This window comes from Hippopotamus amphibius, chromosome 4, assembly GCF_030028045.1.
Source record: "Hippopotamus amphibius kiboko isolate mHipAmp2 chromosome 4, mHipAmp2.hap2, whole genome shotgun sequence".
NCBI lineage: Eukaryota > Metazoa > Chordata > Mammalia > Artiodactyla > Hippopotamidae > Hippopotamus > Hippopotamus amphibius.
Window position 1 is genome coordinate 4756221 of NC_080189.1, and position 16261 is coordinate 4772481.

General features: G+C 39.8%; 1 protein-coding gene across 2 annotated transcripts in view; it reads left to right on the top strand.

Moving 5' to 3' along the window:
• The window catches only part of XRCC2 (X-ray repair cross complementing 2), a 59538-nt gene that overhangs the window by 9624 nt on the left and 33653 nt on the right, over positions 1-16261 (top strand). Inside the window, exons 3-4 of one of the 2 annotated variants that reach the window (XR_009053373.1) lie at positions 3627-3708; positions 15536-15702. Coding sequence is in view for 1 of the 2 variants with exons in the window: in XM_057733593.1 (XP_057589576.1) it covers positions 3627-3708; positions 12140-12861 (804 nt within the window). In the remaining variant the exon portion in view is untranslated. Of the gene's footprint in view, positions 1-3626; positions 3709-12139; positions 15093-15535; positions 15703-16261 lie in introns of those variants that run through there. The other variant, XM_057733593.1, reaches the window with a different exon arrangement.

The window sequence follows — 16261 nt, forward strand, 5'->3', positions numbered from 1 at the left end:
CGAACACTCCAGAGTGCATGGGCTCTGTAGTTGCGACATGTGGGCTCTCTAATTGTGACCCAGGGGCTCAGTAGTTGCAGCATGAGGACTTAGTTACTCTACGGCATGTGAGGTCTTAGTTCCCCAACCAGGGATTGAACCTCCATCCCCTGCATTGCAAGATGGATTCTTAACCACTGGACCACCAGGGAAGTCCCCCATTAATCTGTCTTAAACTCTCTGGGATGTTTGCCCAGGAATGATTGGTCATTTGGAAATACTGGTTCACTTAGTTGTGTCCCTCTTCCAAGTATTTACACATTTTGTTAAATAATTATCCCCCCAAAATCACATTCATTAAAACCACCAGTGATTTCACCAGTGCCTTAAGTTTGGGGATGCTGTCAAGCTCACAGTAGTAGATAAAAGTTTTCCAAAATTCACATTTTATCATTGGCAACAAATACTGTCAGTTATTTTCCTTAAAGTGGCTGGCTCACTTTCTTCATTTTCAATAAAATGTCTGCCAGGTGCCAAAGGCTGTGTAATCCTAATTTGTCAGTCATTCTTTCAAAAAATGTGTTCTGTGAAAAAGTATCCAGTTCAGATAATCACACAAGTGCTTTTCCTAGAGATAAACCATTGCATTTCAGTTTGGAGCAAAAGTGTTTTCATCGGCTGTGTGTGAAGTTAGGGGAGATCCCCAAGACTGCCTTCACTTCAGACACCAACTGCAGAGTTCCAGGTCCCCATGACCTCACTTGTTCTGACATCAGTTGCATGTTAGGGGGTCCCCAAGACTACCTGCAGCTTTAGTGGTTTAATCAGCTGGAAGGACTAAACAGAATACACTGAAAGCTTAGTCATGGTTACAGTTTACTACAGGGAAAGGATACAGATTAAAATTAGCCCAGGGAAGAGATACAATGGGACAAAGTCCAGAATTCCAAATATGGAGCTTCCAGTTGTCCTGTCCTGGTGGGGTGTGGACAGTGCTAGCTTTCCCCAGCAACAGTGGGGGACAGTATACCAACCGAGGAAGCTCCCCTGAACTTAGGTGCCCAGAGTCTTTATGGGGGTTTGTCATCGACATAGTCACCCACCCAACCAGCTGGTCTCAGTCTCCAGCCCTCTGACAGAGGGTGAGCTGGCCCAAAGCCCTCACCTTCACTCACTGGTAGACTGTCTGGTGTGGCTTAGGGCCCCCAGGTAAACAGAAACACTTTTATCTGCAGGATATTCCAAGAGGCTTGGAGATTATCTCCCTCCCTTTGCCAGGGGCAAAGGCCAGACCTCTTGTTTGGTCAAGGTTAAATTCTTTCCTATTAGTATGCTTCCCACATCATTACAGGGAATATTTTTAAAAGTACTCAAAGGTTATGATTTAATAAAATCAGTACTTCTTGCTGCTGCATCAAAAACATCCTTATGTACAAAGTTTTGCTTGTTTTTCTGCGAGTGGTGAAGAATACCGTGTATACTAATGTGGATTGATGCCGCTACCTTGATTGTGCCGGAGGTCGGCAGTTTTACCCACCTTTGCTGCTGTACCATCAGTGCAAGTGTCAGCTTAGTGAGGACGACAGATGATGTCTTAGTGTTTATGAAAATAATTGACCACAGGTACGCCCTCAGAATCTCTGCTGTAACTCAGCACGCTTCATTGTAGTTAGCAGTCTTTGCCTTGTTTTGTAATAAAATCTCATCTCCTAGAGGATCTGACTGCAGATTCTCTGAGGGCAGCTTAATTATCTTCATCTCTGTAGTCTGCATTTTACCTGCCATAGTGCTTTGTACATAACACACATTCAATAAATATTTGCCAAATTAGTGTATAGAACCTTTCCATCATTGCAGGAAATCTTTCCAAAACTTTTGCTTCTATTTAAAAAAACAAAAAACTTCATTTGTGATATGTTTTTTTGTTGTATAGAAGGGTTGTCAAATCTGTACTGTTTCCCAACTTTGATTGTATTTCCCACATTGACATTCCAGTCTGTCTTGGAATTCTGCTTCCTGTAGTTAGTTCTAACTCCTCCTGTCTTGGTCCAGACGCGCCTCCTCCAGGCTAGTGGATCCATCCCCTTGTAGCCACGAAGATGATCTGTTTGAAATGCACATAACCATAGCTCATGCTTACCCTCTGCCAGGCATTCTCAGAACACGTTGAATCTTCAACAGTCTTTACTGATGAGAAACCTCAGGCCCAGAGACCTAGCTCTCTACCCTTAACTGCTCTAGATTGCTGCTGCTTTTCTTTTCCTTTTTTTAAAAATTTATTATTATTTATTTATTTATATTTTTTGGCTACATTGGGTCTTCATTGCTGTGAATGGGCTTTTCTCTAGTTGTGGCTAGTGGCTAGTCTTCGTTGCGGTACAAGGGCTCCTCATGGCAGTGGCTTCTCTTGTGGAGCACGGGCTCTAGGTGCACAGGCTTTGGTAGTTGCGGTGCATGGGCTCAGTAGTTGTGACTCACTGGCTCTAGACCGCAGGCTCAGTAGTTGTGCACGGGCTTAGTTGCTCCGAGGCATGTGGGATCTTCTCAGCCCAGAGATCGAACCCGTGTCCCCTGCACTGGCAGGCAGATTCTTAACCACTGCACCACCAGGAAAGCCCTAGATTGCTTCTTAAAACCCCTTGCTCTTATCTACAAGCCCAAGAGCAAACTCCTAAAGGTGACATCCAAGACCTTTTGTGATCTGACTTCTGTTCTTTTAGGACTTCATTATCTCCTGCCTGTTTTGTGCCACAAGCTCTGGCAATTCAAATCTGCTTATAGTTCACCTACACCCAGTTTACCTACACATGCTGCTATTATAACCTTTGCACCTTGGCTGCTGTCTCATCTGCCAGATACGCCTGCCTGTGCCCTGTTCATGAATTCAAATGGGAGCATCTCCCTACCTTTCTCCATTGTCCTCTCCCCTCCCCTAAGTATGAAGCTGGCAATACCGTGGGCAGCTGGTACCTGTGTGGCAAGTGTGGTAAGCTTAGAGAGAGATAACTGTCACGTAAGGAAGGTAAACACTGTGCAATTAGCAGTTTGGTCCTGTGTCCCAGACTACACTATCAGCTTCTTTGAGGGCGGGGACTCATATTATACCAACAGTATTTTGGTACATGAACAATAAAGTATTTTCTGAATAAATGAACACAACTTTTCTCCTAAATTGTATTTCCTGTTTCATAATTTCCTCCAAATCCTAAAAACAATGAAAAGTCTCTTACAGACTTTTTTTTAAATAAATTTATTTATTTATTTGGCTGGGTTGGGTCTTAGTTGCTGCAAACGGGCTTTCTCTAGTTGCGGTGAGCGGGGGCTACTCTTCATTGTGATCCACGGGCTCCTCATTGCCGTGGCTTCTCTTATTGCCGAGCATGGGCTCTAGGCGAGTGTGCCTCTGTAGTTGTGGCACATGGGCTCAGTAGTTGTGGCACACGGGCTTAGTTGCTCCGCAGCATGTGGGATCTTCCTGGAACAGGGATCGAACCCGTGTTCCCTGCATTGGCAGGTGGATTCTTAACCACTGTGCCACCTAGGAAGCCCTTATAGACTTTTGGAAAATTGTATAAGTGTCAATTTCTAGGATTTTATATTTTTAGATAATGAGTTTTCTTTCTCTTTTTTTTTTTCCCTTTTGAAAGCTCCTTGCCCGACTGGAAGGTAGAAGTTCCTTGAAAGAAATAGAACCACAGCTATTTGCTGATGAAGATTCACCTGTGCATGGTAAAAAACACAATATCAGGCCAAAATATAGTGTCATAAATTAGGTTTTATAAAACAAGTTCACCCCCCACATGTATTCATATATATACATACACTTCTAGCAAAAGCCTGTATAGGTTAAACTGTGAAATTAAAAACTGAGAAAGAGATGAAGATAGAACACTTTTAAGCCTTCATTATCTGTATCAGATGGGGAGGAGTTTGGTTTATCTGCAGTAAGTCTTCAGTATAAACAACTTTTTTTATCCTAGCACAGTATTTGTGGGAGTTTTGTTATTTATTTTTTATTTACAAGTTTGAGAATCACAGGAAAGTACTTAGGTACTTGGTAGTTACGTTAATATTTTACAGTAGGGAAAATACCCATTTGTTCTATTAGCACTTCTACACTAGGTAAAACTTGAAAAGAAGGTAGTGTGTTTAGGTGGTTTTTCCCTTTTTTAATGTAACAGCCTTAAAGAGGTATAATTCACCCATTTAAGTGTACAGTTTGCACACTTATGCATCTGTCGGCACAATCAATTCTAGAACGTTTTCTTTATCCTGAGAAGAAGCCCATACCTAATAGTAGTCACTCCCTATTTTCTCCCACATCCCTTACCTTGAGGCAACCACTAGTCTACTTTCTGCCTCTGTAGATTTGCCTTTTCTGGACATTTCATATAATTGGAATCATACAGCATGTGGTCTTTTGTCACTGACTTCTTCCACTTTGCTTAATATTTTCAAGATTTATCGTGTTGTAGCATACATCAGTTCATCACTTTTTATTGAATAATATTCTGTTGTATCCACTCACCAGTTGATGGACGTTTGGGTTGTTTCTACTCTTTGGTTCTTATGAATAATGCTGCTGTGATCATTTTGTGTACAGGTTTTTCTGTGGAGAAATATTTTCAGTTTTCTTGGATAAACCTGTGAGAGGGACTGCTAGGTTATATGGCAACTCTGTGTTTAACCTTTGGTGAAATTGCAAGACTGTTTTCCAAAGCAGCTGCTTGGAAATTGCCATGTTTTACTTGCCACCATCCCTGAATTGTATAATTGTTTCAATTTCCCCGCTTTCTGCAAACATGTTATTGTCTGTCTTTTTGATTATAGCCTTCCTAGTGAGTATGAAGGGATACCTCACTGTGGTTTTGATTTACATTTCCCTGATGGTTGATGATGTTAAGCATGTTTGCATGTGCTTTTTGGCAATTTGTAGCTATAATTTGGAGAAATGTCAGCTCTTTTGCCCATTTATAAAATTGGGTTGTCTTTTTATTATTGAATTGTAAGAGTCCTTTATATGTTCTAGAGACAAGCCCTTATCAAATATATGATTTGCAGGTATTTTCTCCTATTCTGTGGTTTGGCTTTTCACTATCTTGATGGTCTCCATTGAAGTACAAAGTTACTAATTTTGATGACGTCCACCAATTTATCTATTTTTTCTTGCTTATGTCTTTGGTATCATAGCTAAGAAGCCATTGCCTAATCCAAGGTCAAGAAGATTTAGGGCTTTTGGTATTACTACAGATTTCTGTTTTCATTATTTTCTAATCAAAGAACATACTTCTGTGATTTCAGTCTGTTTACATTTATTGAGACATGTTTTATGGCCAAACACATGGTCTCTTCTGGAAAATGTCCCATGTGTGCTTGAGAAGAATGTGCATTCTGCTGTGCTTGGGCCACATGGTTTATTGATGTCCCTTAGTTCTAGTTGGTTGTTAGTGTTGTTCAAGTCTTGTATTTCCTTGCTGGTCTTCTGTCTTATCATTCTGTTACTGAATGTGGGGCATTGAAGGCTCCAACTCTCGGTTAATTGTCTGTTTCTCCCTTTGGTTCTGTTGATTTTTGTGGGCTTCATGTATTGCTGGGCACATGTGCGTTATCATCATTATTAGATCTTATTGATGGGTTGACTAAGATGTTCTTCTTTGTCATCTCATACCCTTTAAGATGGCTACTATCAAAAAAACAAAATCACAAGTGTTGGTGAGGCGGTAGACAAATTGGTACTCTTGTGCACTGTTGATGGGATTGTAAATGGTGTAACCACTATGGAAAACAGTCTGGAGATTCCTCAAAAAATAAAAATAGAACTACCATAGATCCACCAATTGTACTTCTCGGTATATTTCCAAAGGAACCGAAAGCAGGGTATTGAATAGATATTTACATACCTGTGTTCATAGCAACACTATCACAATAATTGCCCAGAGATGGAAGCAACCCAAATGTTCATTGACAGTTGAATGGATAAACAAAATGTATGTACATATAATGGAGTATTATTCAGCCTTGAAAAGGAAGAAATTCTGACATATGCTGCAACATGGATGAACCTTGAGGACATGCTAAGTGAATAAGCCAGGCACAAAAAAAAAAAAATACTTTCTGATTCCCCTTATATGAGGTATCTAAAATAGTCAGATCCATAGATTCAGAAAGTAGAATGGTGGTTACCAGGGGCTGGGAGAGGGGAGAAAGAGAGTTGCTGTTTAGTGGGTACAGAATTTCAGTTTTAGGAGATGAGAAAGCTCTGGAGAACTTCACAGCAATGTGAAAGTATATAACACTACTGAACTGTGCACTTAAAAATGGTCAAGATGGTATAAACTTTGTTATGTCTTTTACCACAGTAAAAAACAAAATGTCCTTCTTTGTCTCTAATAACACTTTTTGTCTTAAAGTATATTTTGTCAGATAGTAGGCTGGCCACTTCAGCTTGTGTTGATTACTGTTTGCATAGTATTTCTTTTCTGTCCTTTTGTTATCAGCTTTGTAACTTGGGATGTAAAGTGTGCCCATTGTAGACCACCTGTAGTTGGATCATATTTTTTTATTCCATTTTGTCAATCTCTGCCTTCTGTTTGAACTGTTTAATCCATTTATTATTATTAGAGTTTATGACTGCCATTGTGCTGTCTGTTTTATGTGTGTCTTGTGTCTTTTTTGTTTCTCTATTCATCCTTTACTGTCTTCTTTTGTGTTAAGTAGGTATTTTCTAGATATTTTAATTCCTTGTGATTGCTTTTACTTTTTTTTTTTTTTTTTGAGTTATTTACCTCATGATTGCCCTGAGGATTACAATTAACATCTTAATTTATGACAGTCTGGCTTGGATTAAATACCATCTTAATTTCAACATTTTATAAAAAAAACTTTGCTACCAGATAGCTCCATTCCTGTCCTCTTCCTCTGTGCTGTTATAAATTACATATTTATACACTGTATGCCCTTAAACACACTTATAATTTTGTTAAGTTAAAATCATTAAAATTACTTAACGTGGTTGTTTCTTAAATCAGATGAAAAATAATTACAAATATAAAACATTTATACTGTCTTTTATGTTAACCTGTGTAGTTATATTCTCCTGGGTTCTTTATTAACTCATTTGGATTTATTACTGTCTACTGCTGCCTTTCATGCAGCCGGAAAGACTCTCTTTAGTATTTCCTATAGAGCATATCTGTTAGTTAAAAAAAATCCTAAACTATCAATAATAAATGACAAGTTTTGATCAAACATGTTAGACAAAAGATTGAACTGTCTTTTTATTCTATTAGAAAGGATGTTATTAAGTTGCACTTTATAAAATGGACATTAAAACATGGATTTGAAGCACAGCTTATACATTTGAATGTTACATATTTATAGAAACTTTAAAAACACCATTATGTTCAGTCACCAACACAAAAGTTTACCTAAAACTGTGATAGATCTTAGAGCTATAAAACTGCTTCAATGAATACTCATTGGAGCAACAGCCTGTGTAAGACTGGGATCATGGGAGTCATTTATCAACAGCAGCAGTTTCTCGGAAGCTGTTGTAGGGAAGCTCAGGTTGAAGCAGTAAGAGCTTTAGGTGTCACAGGAGTCTCTACTGCTGTTGTAAACCATCCCTTAAATGCTTTTTTGGATAGCAGTTATTCAGTACATATACCAGTGTACGTATTACTCACACAGTGTAATGCTTGTACTCTGCAGATTCAACACATTTGTTACACAGTTAGTAGGTTGGTACCTAGATGATGTATTTTTGGCTTTTCTTTCTTTTTCTTATCTTGAAGGCTCTTTAGAATCGTAAACTCACTCTGACAATCTGTTACCCAAACCCCTTACAGCATTCCTTTTGTGAGAGTAACTGTCAAGGCCAGACCTTCCAGATTTCCTGATTTAGTTTAATTTGTCAAGTGTCTAACTTTAGAGGTGATTTTGGGGGGAATTTTTTTGTTTTTGTTTTTCTTTAACTACCGGTTGTCATAGTCAATACCTTGACTGGACTAGGGTGAGAATTTTGTAACAGCTTGCAGAAACTTAGGAGACAGTGATTCAGATGCAGTTAAAAGGACTGTGTCTCCTCTATAGAACATAATGTTTGCATGTTCTTTTTGTTCTTATGATTAGATAGTACATGTTTACAAAATCAATGAAATTGATTTCAGTTCATCAATAAGCATATTTGTAAGGAATCTAGTTTAAGAAATTATAGTATTCATGTGTAATTTCCAAGTTTGCAGATTTTACTTACCCAGTTGTTACAAATCACTGCCCTCCCCCCCCCCCCCCCCCCCAGTGCACTTTGCTATTAATCTGTAAAAATGAGAGGAGTATTTCTATCTACCTAATAATCTCTGAGCTGGTCTTAAACTTTGCCTCAGTTTAATTCGTGCTGAACCAAGGCTCTAAGGAGTCCATATTTACACCACACCGGCTATTCCTTAGTTAATGCGTGAATTCAGACAGCCTTGTTAAACCATGCAGGAAAATGCTCCCAAAGCCTTAGTACTGAGTTATGCTGAAAAATGGTCACGAGCACCACTCCTCTCTCCAAGAAGATACTTGACAAAGTTTTCACTTTTTTCCCCTATTCTGAGGATTCCAGAAAATATCCAGAGACCCCTCACAGTTACCCTCTGACCAGCCTCAGGTGTCTCTAGCTCCCTGTGGAGCCCCTCCCCTTGTACTACAGAACATGTTACATTTCTCTTACCCTAATTTATCTACATTTGACTCCCCAGCCACATGAAACTGCTGTTGAATTTTTTACTTTTTAAATGAGCCTAAACCATTGCCTTCTTTTTCTGATTCCTCATGTTTCCCTACCTTCCTCCAGTCTGATTTCCATCCTTGCTCTTGCTCTAAAGGCAGTGACTGCTCCTGTGGTGCCTTTTCAGCCTATCTTCTGAGTATCTCAGTTTTTAAAGTTTGGTTCGTCAAATAATGTTTATAGTAAATGTGCTTTTGCAGACTAGACGTTTACTGCTGCAGCATTACTATGCAGGACTAGTCCAGTGATCTGTTCCCTACCTCTCCCCTGCCATCATTTAGTACTGTTTCTATTAACTTTGTTTTATCTGTCTTTACGCCGATTCCTCTAACTGTGGATTTATCCCAGGAATTGAGTTTTGCCCCTCTATCTTAGTTTTAGGTTCACTCCCACCCCCGAAAGAGTTTTCTGTTCTTAATTTCTGTGTAACTTATTCCTAGATTGCTATATCCAGCCTCTTAAATCCTAGTGGCTGTAAGATGTGTTTATTTGTGACACCTAGAGATACATCTTAACATGACATTTTGAAAGCTAAATTATTGTTAGAATATTCACACGATTATGTGAATTAAAAATTTCTACTCTGCTTATGTATTTTTTTTTTACATAGTACTTCCAAGCCAATCTCTGAGAACTTTTAAATTACTACCTTAGGTTTACCCTTACCTTCTAAGTGAAGGAGGCTGAAGACTTGATAGAAATGAAGTGTCAGCACACTTGGGCACAGGGGCAGCTGGCAGGGTCTGAACCACTCTGGACAGCTTGTTCCTGTTCTGGCTTCTCTCTCGTGTTAGCCTCTCATGCCAAGCCTTGATCACCGGCCTTCCCACCTGCCGACTCTACTGACCAGAGCCACACCCCTACCTGCAACGCCCTGCCACACCTGCTCCCTTTCAAAATGCCATGTTCGAAAGTTGACTTTCTTTACCAAATGAGAACTTACGTTTTCATTTTTTAGATTACTTTCAAGAAGTTCTTAAAGAGAAAGTAGTCGATGCAGTGCATTCAGAAGATACTGTACTTTGTGCGAGGGCTAGAGTGTTCATGCTCCCACCTTAAAGAGGCAAACAGGAAATACAGTCAACCCAAGCACATCGTCAGAAATGATGTAGCACATTTTTTTTTTTTTTTTTTTTTGCTGGATAAAAGTTGAGAACATAACTTTTATTTTATTTATTTTTATTTATTTATTTATTATTTTTGGGGGGGGTACACCAAGTTCAATCAGCTGTTTTTATACACATATCCCCTCATTCCCTCCCTTCCTTGACTCCCCCCCCCTCGAGTCCGCCCCAGTCCTCCAAGGCATCTTCCATCTGATGTAGCACATTAAATGTAATGGTGGGAGACGGTACATTTGCTTTCCCACCTCAGAGTGTGGTTGTTAGGATCCAACAAGACGTGCAGCCGCCCCTTTGTGTTTGGAGAGCGCAGTAGAAAGGTCGACTGCTGCTCCGCTTGGGCCTCTTGGGCCGGCTTTCCCGGGGAAGGAGAGAGGGTGCCTGTGTGCGGTCTGCTTCGCAGTCTCCGTGTCGCGTTTCTGCGTGGTCCACTGTGTCCTCCAGACCACCCTCAGATTAGTCTTGCTAAGCTGTGTTTCAGCTTTCCTTCACTGCAGTTAGTATTGGTTTGGTGTTAATGTTTCTTCACCTAGTGCATGTGGCTTATTCTCTATTATATAGGGTGGTGACGGACTTTTATTTGGGGGCAGGGAGGATTTCCACTTAGCTCCTCAGTTATATGGTGGGAGAGAGTACCTGAACATCTGGGTTGAATATAGTTTTAGTCACTGTTCACTTTTAATAAGAACATCCACGAACAACTGTTAACGTGAACATAGTTTTACTCCTTGAGGCTGGAATCGTGGGGGTGGGGGCGAGGGGGATCTTTTTAATTAACTTTGAATTGCAAATTGTATGTAAGATTGTAGTGGAAATTGGCTGAAGTTTTATACCACCTTCAGTGTGGTCTGGTGGCAGATTGCTAGCTTTCTCACACATCGTGAACGTCCCAACATAACAGTGGTTTGGTAGTGGTAACAGGAAGTAACGTAACTGGGTTCTCAGATAGGCTTTGTGGTTTGTTTAGGGCCTTAGAGTCTGCGTTTTCACGCGGTGCTTCCAGTTATGTAGTTCAGCCGTGAATTAAATGACAAACAAACAAGAATTGAAAGGCCACAGTGTAGGGTGGATTTTGAAAAACTCTGGGGCCAGGACAGTTTCCTCAGGTGTTGTATGTGTGCTGTCCTCAGTGAAAGAGAGTTATTGAAACTTATACAGAAAGAGATTTGGAGTCTTCAGAGTTCAGAGTAGTTGACTTTGATTTATAATGCTAGCAAAATAATTCACAATGCAGGTGTCATTTCAGCAAGACAGTGGCAAGTGATATTCATATAGCAAACTGAAGGCAGTTTGGAAACATGCAGGGGTGTTCTCAGCTGAGGGATGCAGTTGGCACTCAGGGCCCGAGAGCTGTGGGCCCTCACTGCCCTGCGTGTGGGAAACTGCAGTCAGGAATTGTTCCACCTCGAACGCCAGCAGCTTGGAGGATCCCTGGTTAGGGATTGTTTCAACCGCACGTAGCAGAAGCCCAGCCTGCTGGCTTACTTTCCTCACGTGGGTGTGGAGGCAGGCCGTGCGTGGCTGGCGCGCGGGGGTCCGTCTTGTCACTGAAGTCCCAGGTGCCTCCTGTCTTCCTGCTCCACCCTCTTGAGGGTCTACCCTGTTCAGCGTGTACCTGTCGTCCTCGATGTTTCAAGACGACCATTAACCTCCAGAGAAGGGAGCGGCAGAGCAGAAGTGGTGCCTGTGTCAGGACAGCACAACTTAGAAACCCCAGCAGATATCCACCTGTGTCTCATCGGCTACAGCTGTGATACCTGCAGGCCTCTCTTTGCAAGGAAGACTGAGAAAAATCATTTTTAAGCTGGACACATTGCTTTTCTCCCCAAATTTGGGTTTTATACTTAAGGAAAAAGGAGAAACTGGATATTGGATAATTAACTACCAGAAATGGTGTGTACCAGTAGTCAGTAGCTTTTTAAAAAGCCCTACTAGGTCTGTGGCACTTTACCCTTAGTGCTATAATATCACCAGTTCAGGTGTGAGGGTGTGTGGGTCCATCTCAACCATGTTATTTTGTTTTTCAAATTTTCTTGGTGTTAATTAATAGCCAACACCTTTCTCAGAGGTGAAATTTAATGATTTAATTTCCTTATTTATTTGTATTTGCTTATACGAACTCATTTTGGCAAATGGATTTAGATTTTCTTTCAAAAGAAAAAAATTTCAGTATATGTGCTTTTAAACATTTTTTGCAGACTTTTCATTTTGAGCCTGTTGTTATTGTGCTGCTGCATTTTAACCGACATTTTTAAATTTTACACAGGTGATATTCTTGAATTTCATGGTCCAGAAGGAACAGGAAAAACAGAAATGCTTTATCATTTAACAGCACGATGTATACTTCCAAAATCGGAAGGTGGACTGGAAGTAGAGGTCTTGTTTATTGATACAGATTACCACTTTGATATGCTTCGGCTTGTTACAATTCTTGAACATAGACTATCCCAGAGTTCTGAAGAAATAATAAAAAACTGCCTTGGGAGATTTTTTTTGGTGTACTGCAGCAGTAGCACCCAGTTACTTCTCACACTGTACTCACTAGAAACTATGTTCTGCAGTCACCCCTCTCTCTGCCTGTTGATTTTGGATGGCCTGTCAGCTTTTTACTGGATAGACCGTGTCAATGGAGGAGAAAGTGTTAACTTACAGGAGTCTACTCTGAAGAAATGTTCTCAACTCTTAGAGAAGCTCGTAAATGAGTACCGATTGGTTCTTTTTGCAACAACACAAAGTATAATGCAGAAAACCTCAAACTCAGCAGAAGGGCCTTCTTGTGCCTTTAATCGCCAGAGCGATGTGGATGTAGACTATAGACCTTATCTCTGTAAGGCGTGGCAACATGTGGTAAAGCATAGAATATTTTTCTCCAAACAAGATGATTCTAAAACTAGCCACCAGTTTTCTTTAGTGTCACGTCATTTAAACAGTAACAGTTTAAAAAAACATTTTTTTATTATTGGAGAAAGCGGTGTTGAGTTTTGTTGACATATATCATAAAATGGTCTTCTTGTAGGATATTATGCAAATTTTAAAAATGATTTGTTCCAAAGTTTTCAACTCTAAGGGAATTTAACATAACTGTGTCTCTACACAGAATGGATTTCTTAAACTATTGCAGTAGAGCCTCACGCTGTTCTGTCCCTAGGTTGTTGGAGGTTATTCAGGGTGATAATAACAATGCAACTACATTAAGTCGTTTTAACCTAAATAAAATATTTATAGATACATTTCAGTCCAAATAAAATGGAATTTTATAACTTTGTGTCACATTTCTGGAATTTAGTTACATACTTGTTTAGGAAAGTTGAAATACATGTCTGATTTTTCATATGTAACTCCATTAAGAAGCTGTGAATTTGGAAAATGATTCTGTAGAGCTGTTATTTCTGTAAAGGGGATGAAAACAAGGAGCCCACCCAATCTGCCTTTCACACCAAAGACCATGGAAAGTCAGGGAATGTCAATGTGAGTTGCACTGAATTCTAGGATGGGGCTGCGTTGTGGTTGCATTTCTGTATAATCGTTAAAACACAAGGAAATAAGATACCCATTCAAGGAATTCTGTGAAGACTGAAATTTTCATCTTTCTTGTTAAGTGATAGGTAAATGCTAAAACTATATTGTAAGAACTGTATGTTACTGGTGTTTTCTTTCCCACTTAGAATGTAGTTCAGATATACCCTGAAATGAATCACAATGTTTCCAGCTGAGAGTTGCACAAGGTTCTGGATACTTTGGTCCAGTAATGGCCAAAGAGGGGGGGCATGCACCTCCAGGGGCACACAAGGTCGTGTATTGTGAGGAGGAAGAAACTGTTGGAACTTTGATTCATATATTTTAATCTAAGAAAAGGTTAAATTATATCAGCATTTGATATTTGGATTGACCCTGGCACTCACTCAGCCTGTATATCAGATTGCCTTACGTCACATGTACGTTTGAGGTGTCCTGTGGGAAAAGTGGATAGAATTGACTGTGGTGTTCTCAGGGGTCTGCTCATGTATGTGTAGCCTATTTAGCTTACACTAACTGTAGGTTCACTTATCTCACACAGATTCTTTATAAGGGCTTAAAAGATCATCTTCATAACGCAGGCATAGCAGATGCAGCACATGCTGTCGGTACCTGGGGCTCCTCCAGCTTACCTGCAGTTCCCAAAACCCAGAGACGTCTGAAGGTGTTTTCTGAACGCCAGAGGCTGCTGGGCTGCATGTGGGCCAGGCTGGGCAGTCCTCAACCAGTGAGGGTCAGGTTGTGGTAGATGAATACTCCTGCCTCCTCACCTCTCAGTGAGGACACCTAGGTATTTCCCAGGGTGGCCCTGGTGGGACTGATTTCCAGTTGCTCACAGCGGTAATCTGCTCATCAGCTCACCATGTCTCGCCTTCCATCCTTCCCCCTCGCTTCCCCACTCTCACGGCGCCTCCTGGGGTTGTCTCCTTAATGAACAAATCCTTGTCCAGGAACTACTTTTGTTGTGGGTTGAGGGGCAACCAAACTGTCAGCAGGCAATAAAAAAGTCATCAGACTAACAGCCCTTCCAGGCCCGGTATTTGCTTTTCAGCCACATTATGGGATTTGGGAATGACAGCATTCTCATTGGCAAGCGAGTTAAATTACATTGGGTCATGTTGCTGCCATTCACAGCCACTTACTGTGTGCCTTCAGTGCTATCTTGCCATTAATATACTTTAGAATATTTACATATTTTATCCATAGTTCATCCTTTTCAGTTTATATTTTTGTGTATCTTATTACATGCACTACATGTTACACATAAGTAATTTATAAATATGTTTGTTGGGGAAATACGCTTATTTTCCTCCCCTGATAAGAGTGTGTAATCAGTAAGAGTGACAATCTCTTGCTGTACTTGAGAGGTCTTCTCCTTTTAGCTGTTGAGATGTGAAAATTCTGTTTGTTACCTTCCCTGTGAAGCTCTGGGCATGTGTTACATGTGTTTATGAAAAACTTAGCAACTCTTAGCAGAATTATGGCCTTGACTATGATGAGAGTTTCCATTTCTCCTCTGTATAAATGAAGTGCTAATTTAATGGACTGTATTCACAGATTTGTAACTTATTCCTCAGGAACATGATTAAAAAATAATGAACTTTTATATTAACTTAAATTATCAATTATATATTAATGTGTCAGACCAAAGACTTAGTTATCTTAAAAAGATTTGTTATCTGACATGTTGGAAGGAATTAAGAATCCTGGTTAATAAAAAATTCTTTTAAACTAAGTTATACCAATGGGATTTCTTGAACACTGTGGGAACATTAATACTTGTAAAGAGAATCAGCCTTAGAGAGAAAGAAGCGGCACATCTTAAGTCACAGATGGCAGATAACGGGGATGCTGGGTAGAACCAGAAGAACAACAGGAGTGAGGGGTTACAGACCTTAGGACATTTATTCCATTTAGCTGTTTAAAAAGGCGGGGCGGGGGGGGGGGGATCATAAAATACGCTTCTTATAGGTGAACAGGAGGGTCAGTGTGAGATTCTGATTTTTTTAAAATGTGCATGAAAGATATTTCAGACATGCATCGGATACATGCTATACAAAATCAGATAGCGCTCACCTTATCACTCCCTTTGTATAAAGTTTTCAGTTTTCAGCTCTTAAATGCTGGATTATTAATATCATTCCAGAAAACTCTGATGAAGACCACTTTTCTGTGTGGATTGTCTAAGAATGAGGATGAACAGACATTGTCACATGAACAGGAACTGAGAATTTCCCACAAAAGTTGTCTTACTAAAGAAGCTTCTAAAAGATGGACTTCAAGGAGGAAGAATATTATCCCAAAGCCTGAAATGTAAGAAGTAATAGTGAGTAGAGAAAATAGTAAGCACTTGAGTAAATCTAAAGAAATATTGATAGTATAAAACAACATCTAATTTATGGGAGAAAAAAACAATATAAAGTAAAAATTCTAGACAGTCCATTGCCTATAAGCCTAGTACGTATAAGGTAGGTAATTGAAGTTATATCAATCTAAGTAGCTTGTGTTATTCTGAAGGAGAGTAAAGATAAGGACCAACTTTAGACTTAAGTATTAACTTAGTTTCAAGAGCTGCCTCTTAAACAGATAGAATGTGTTGAGGCAAAAGGGAAATGAGAAAAACAAAAAAATGAATAAACAGGAGAAAAGTGGATAGGACAAATGAGCACTGGATAATACAGTAAGGATAAATCCATTTATAGATGTGTTGAACTCTTCTGTGAAAAGTCTTGGGTCATTAGACTAGATTGTTAATAATCTGCTATATGCTTTTTAAAGAAATGCATCTAGAACAAAGATACAGAAATGTTGAGAGCCTAAAGATTAAAAAGACCAGAGAAAAGGAAAAAAAAAAGAGGTTGAGAAGAATGAG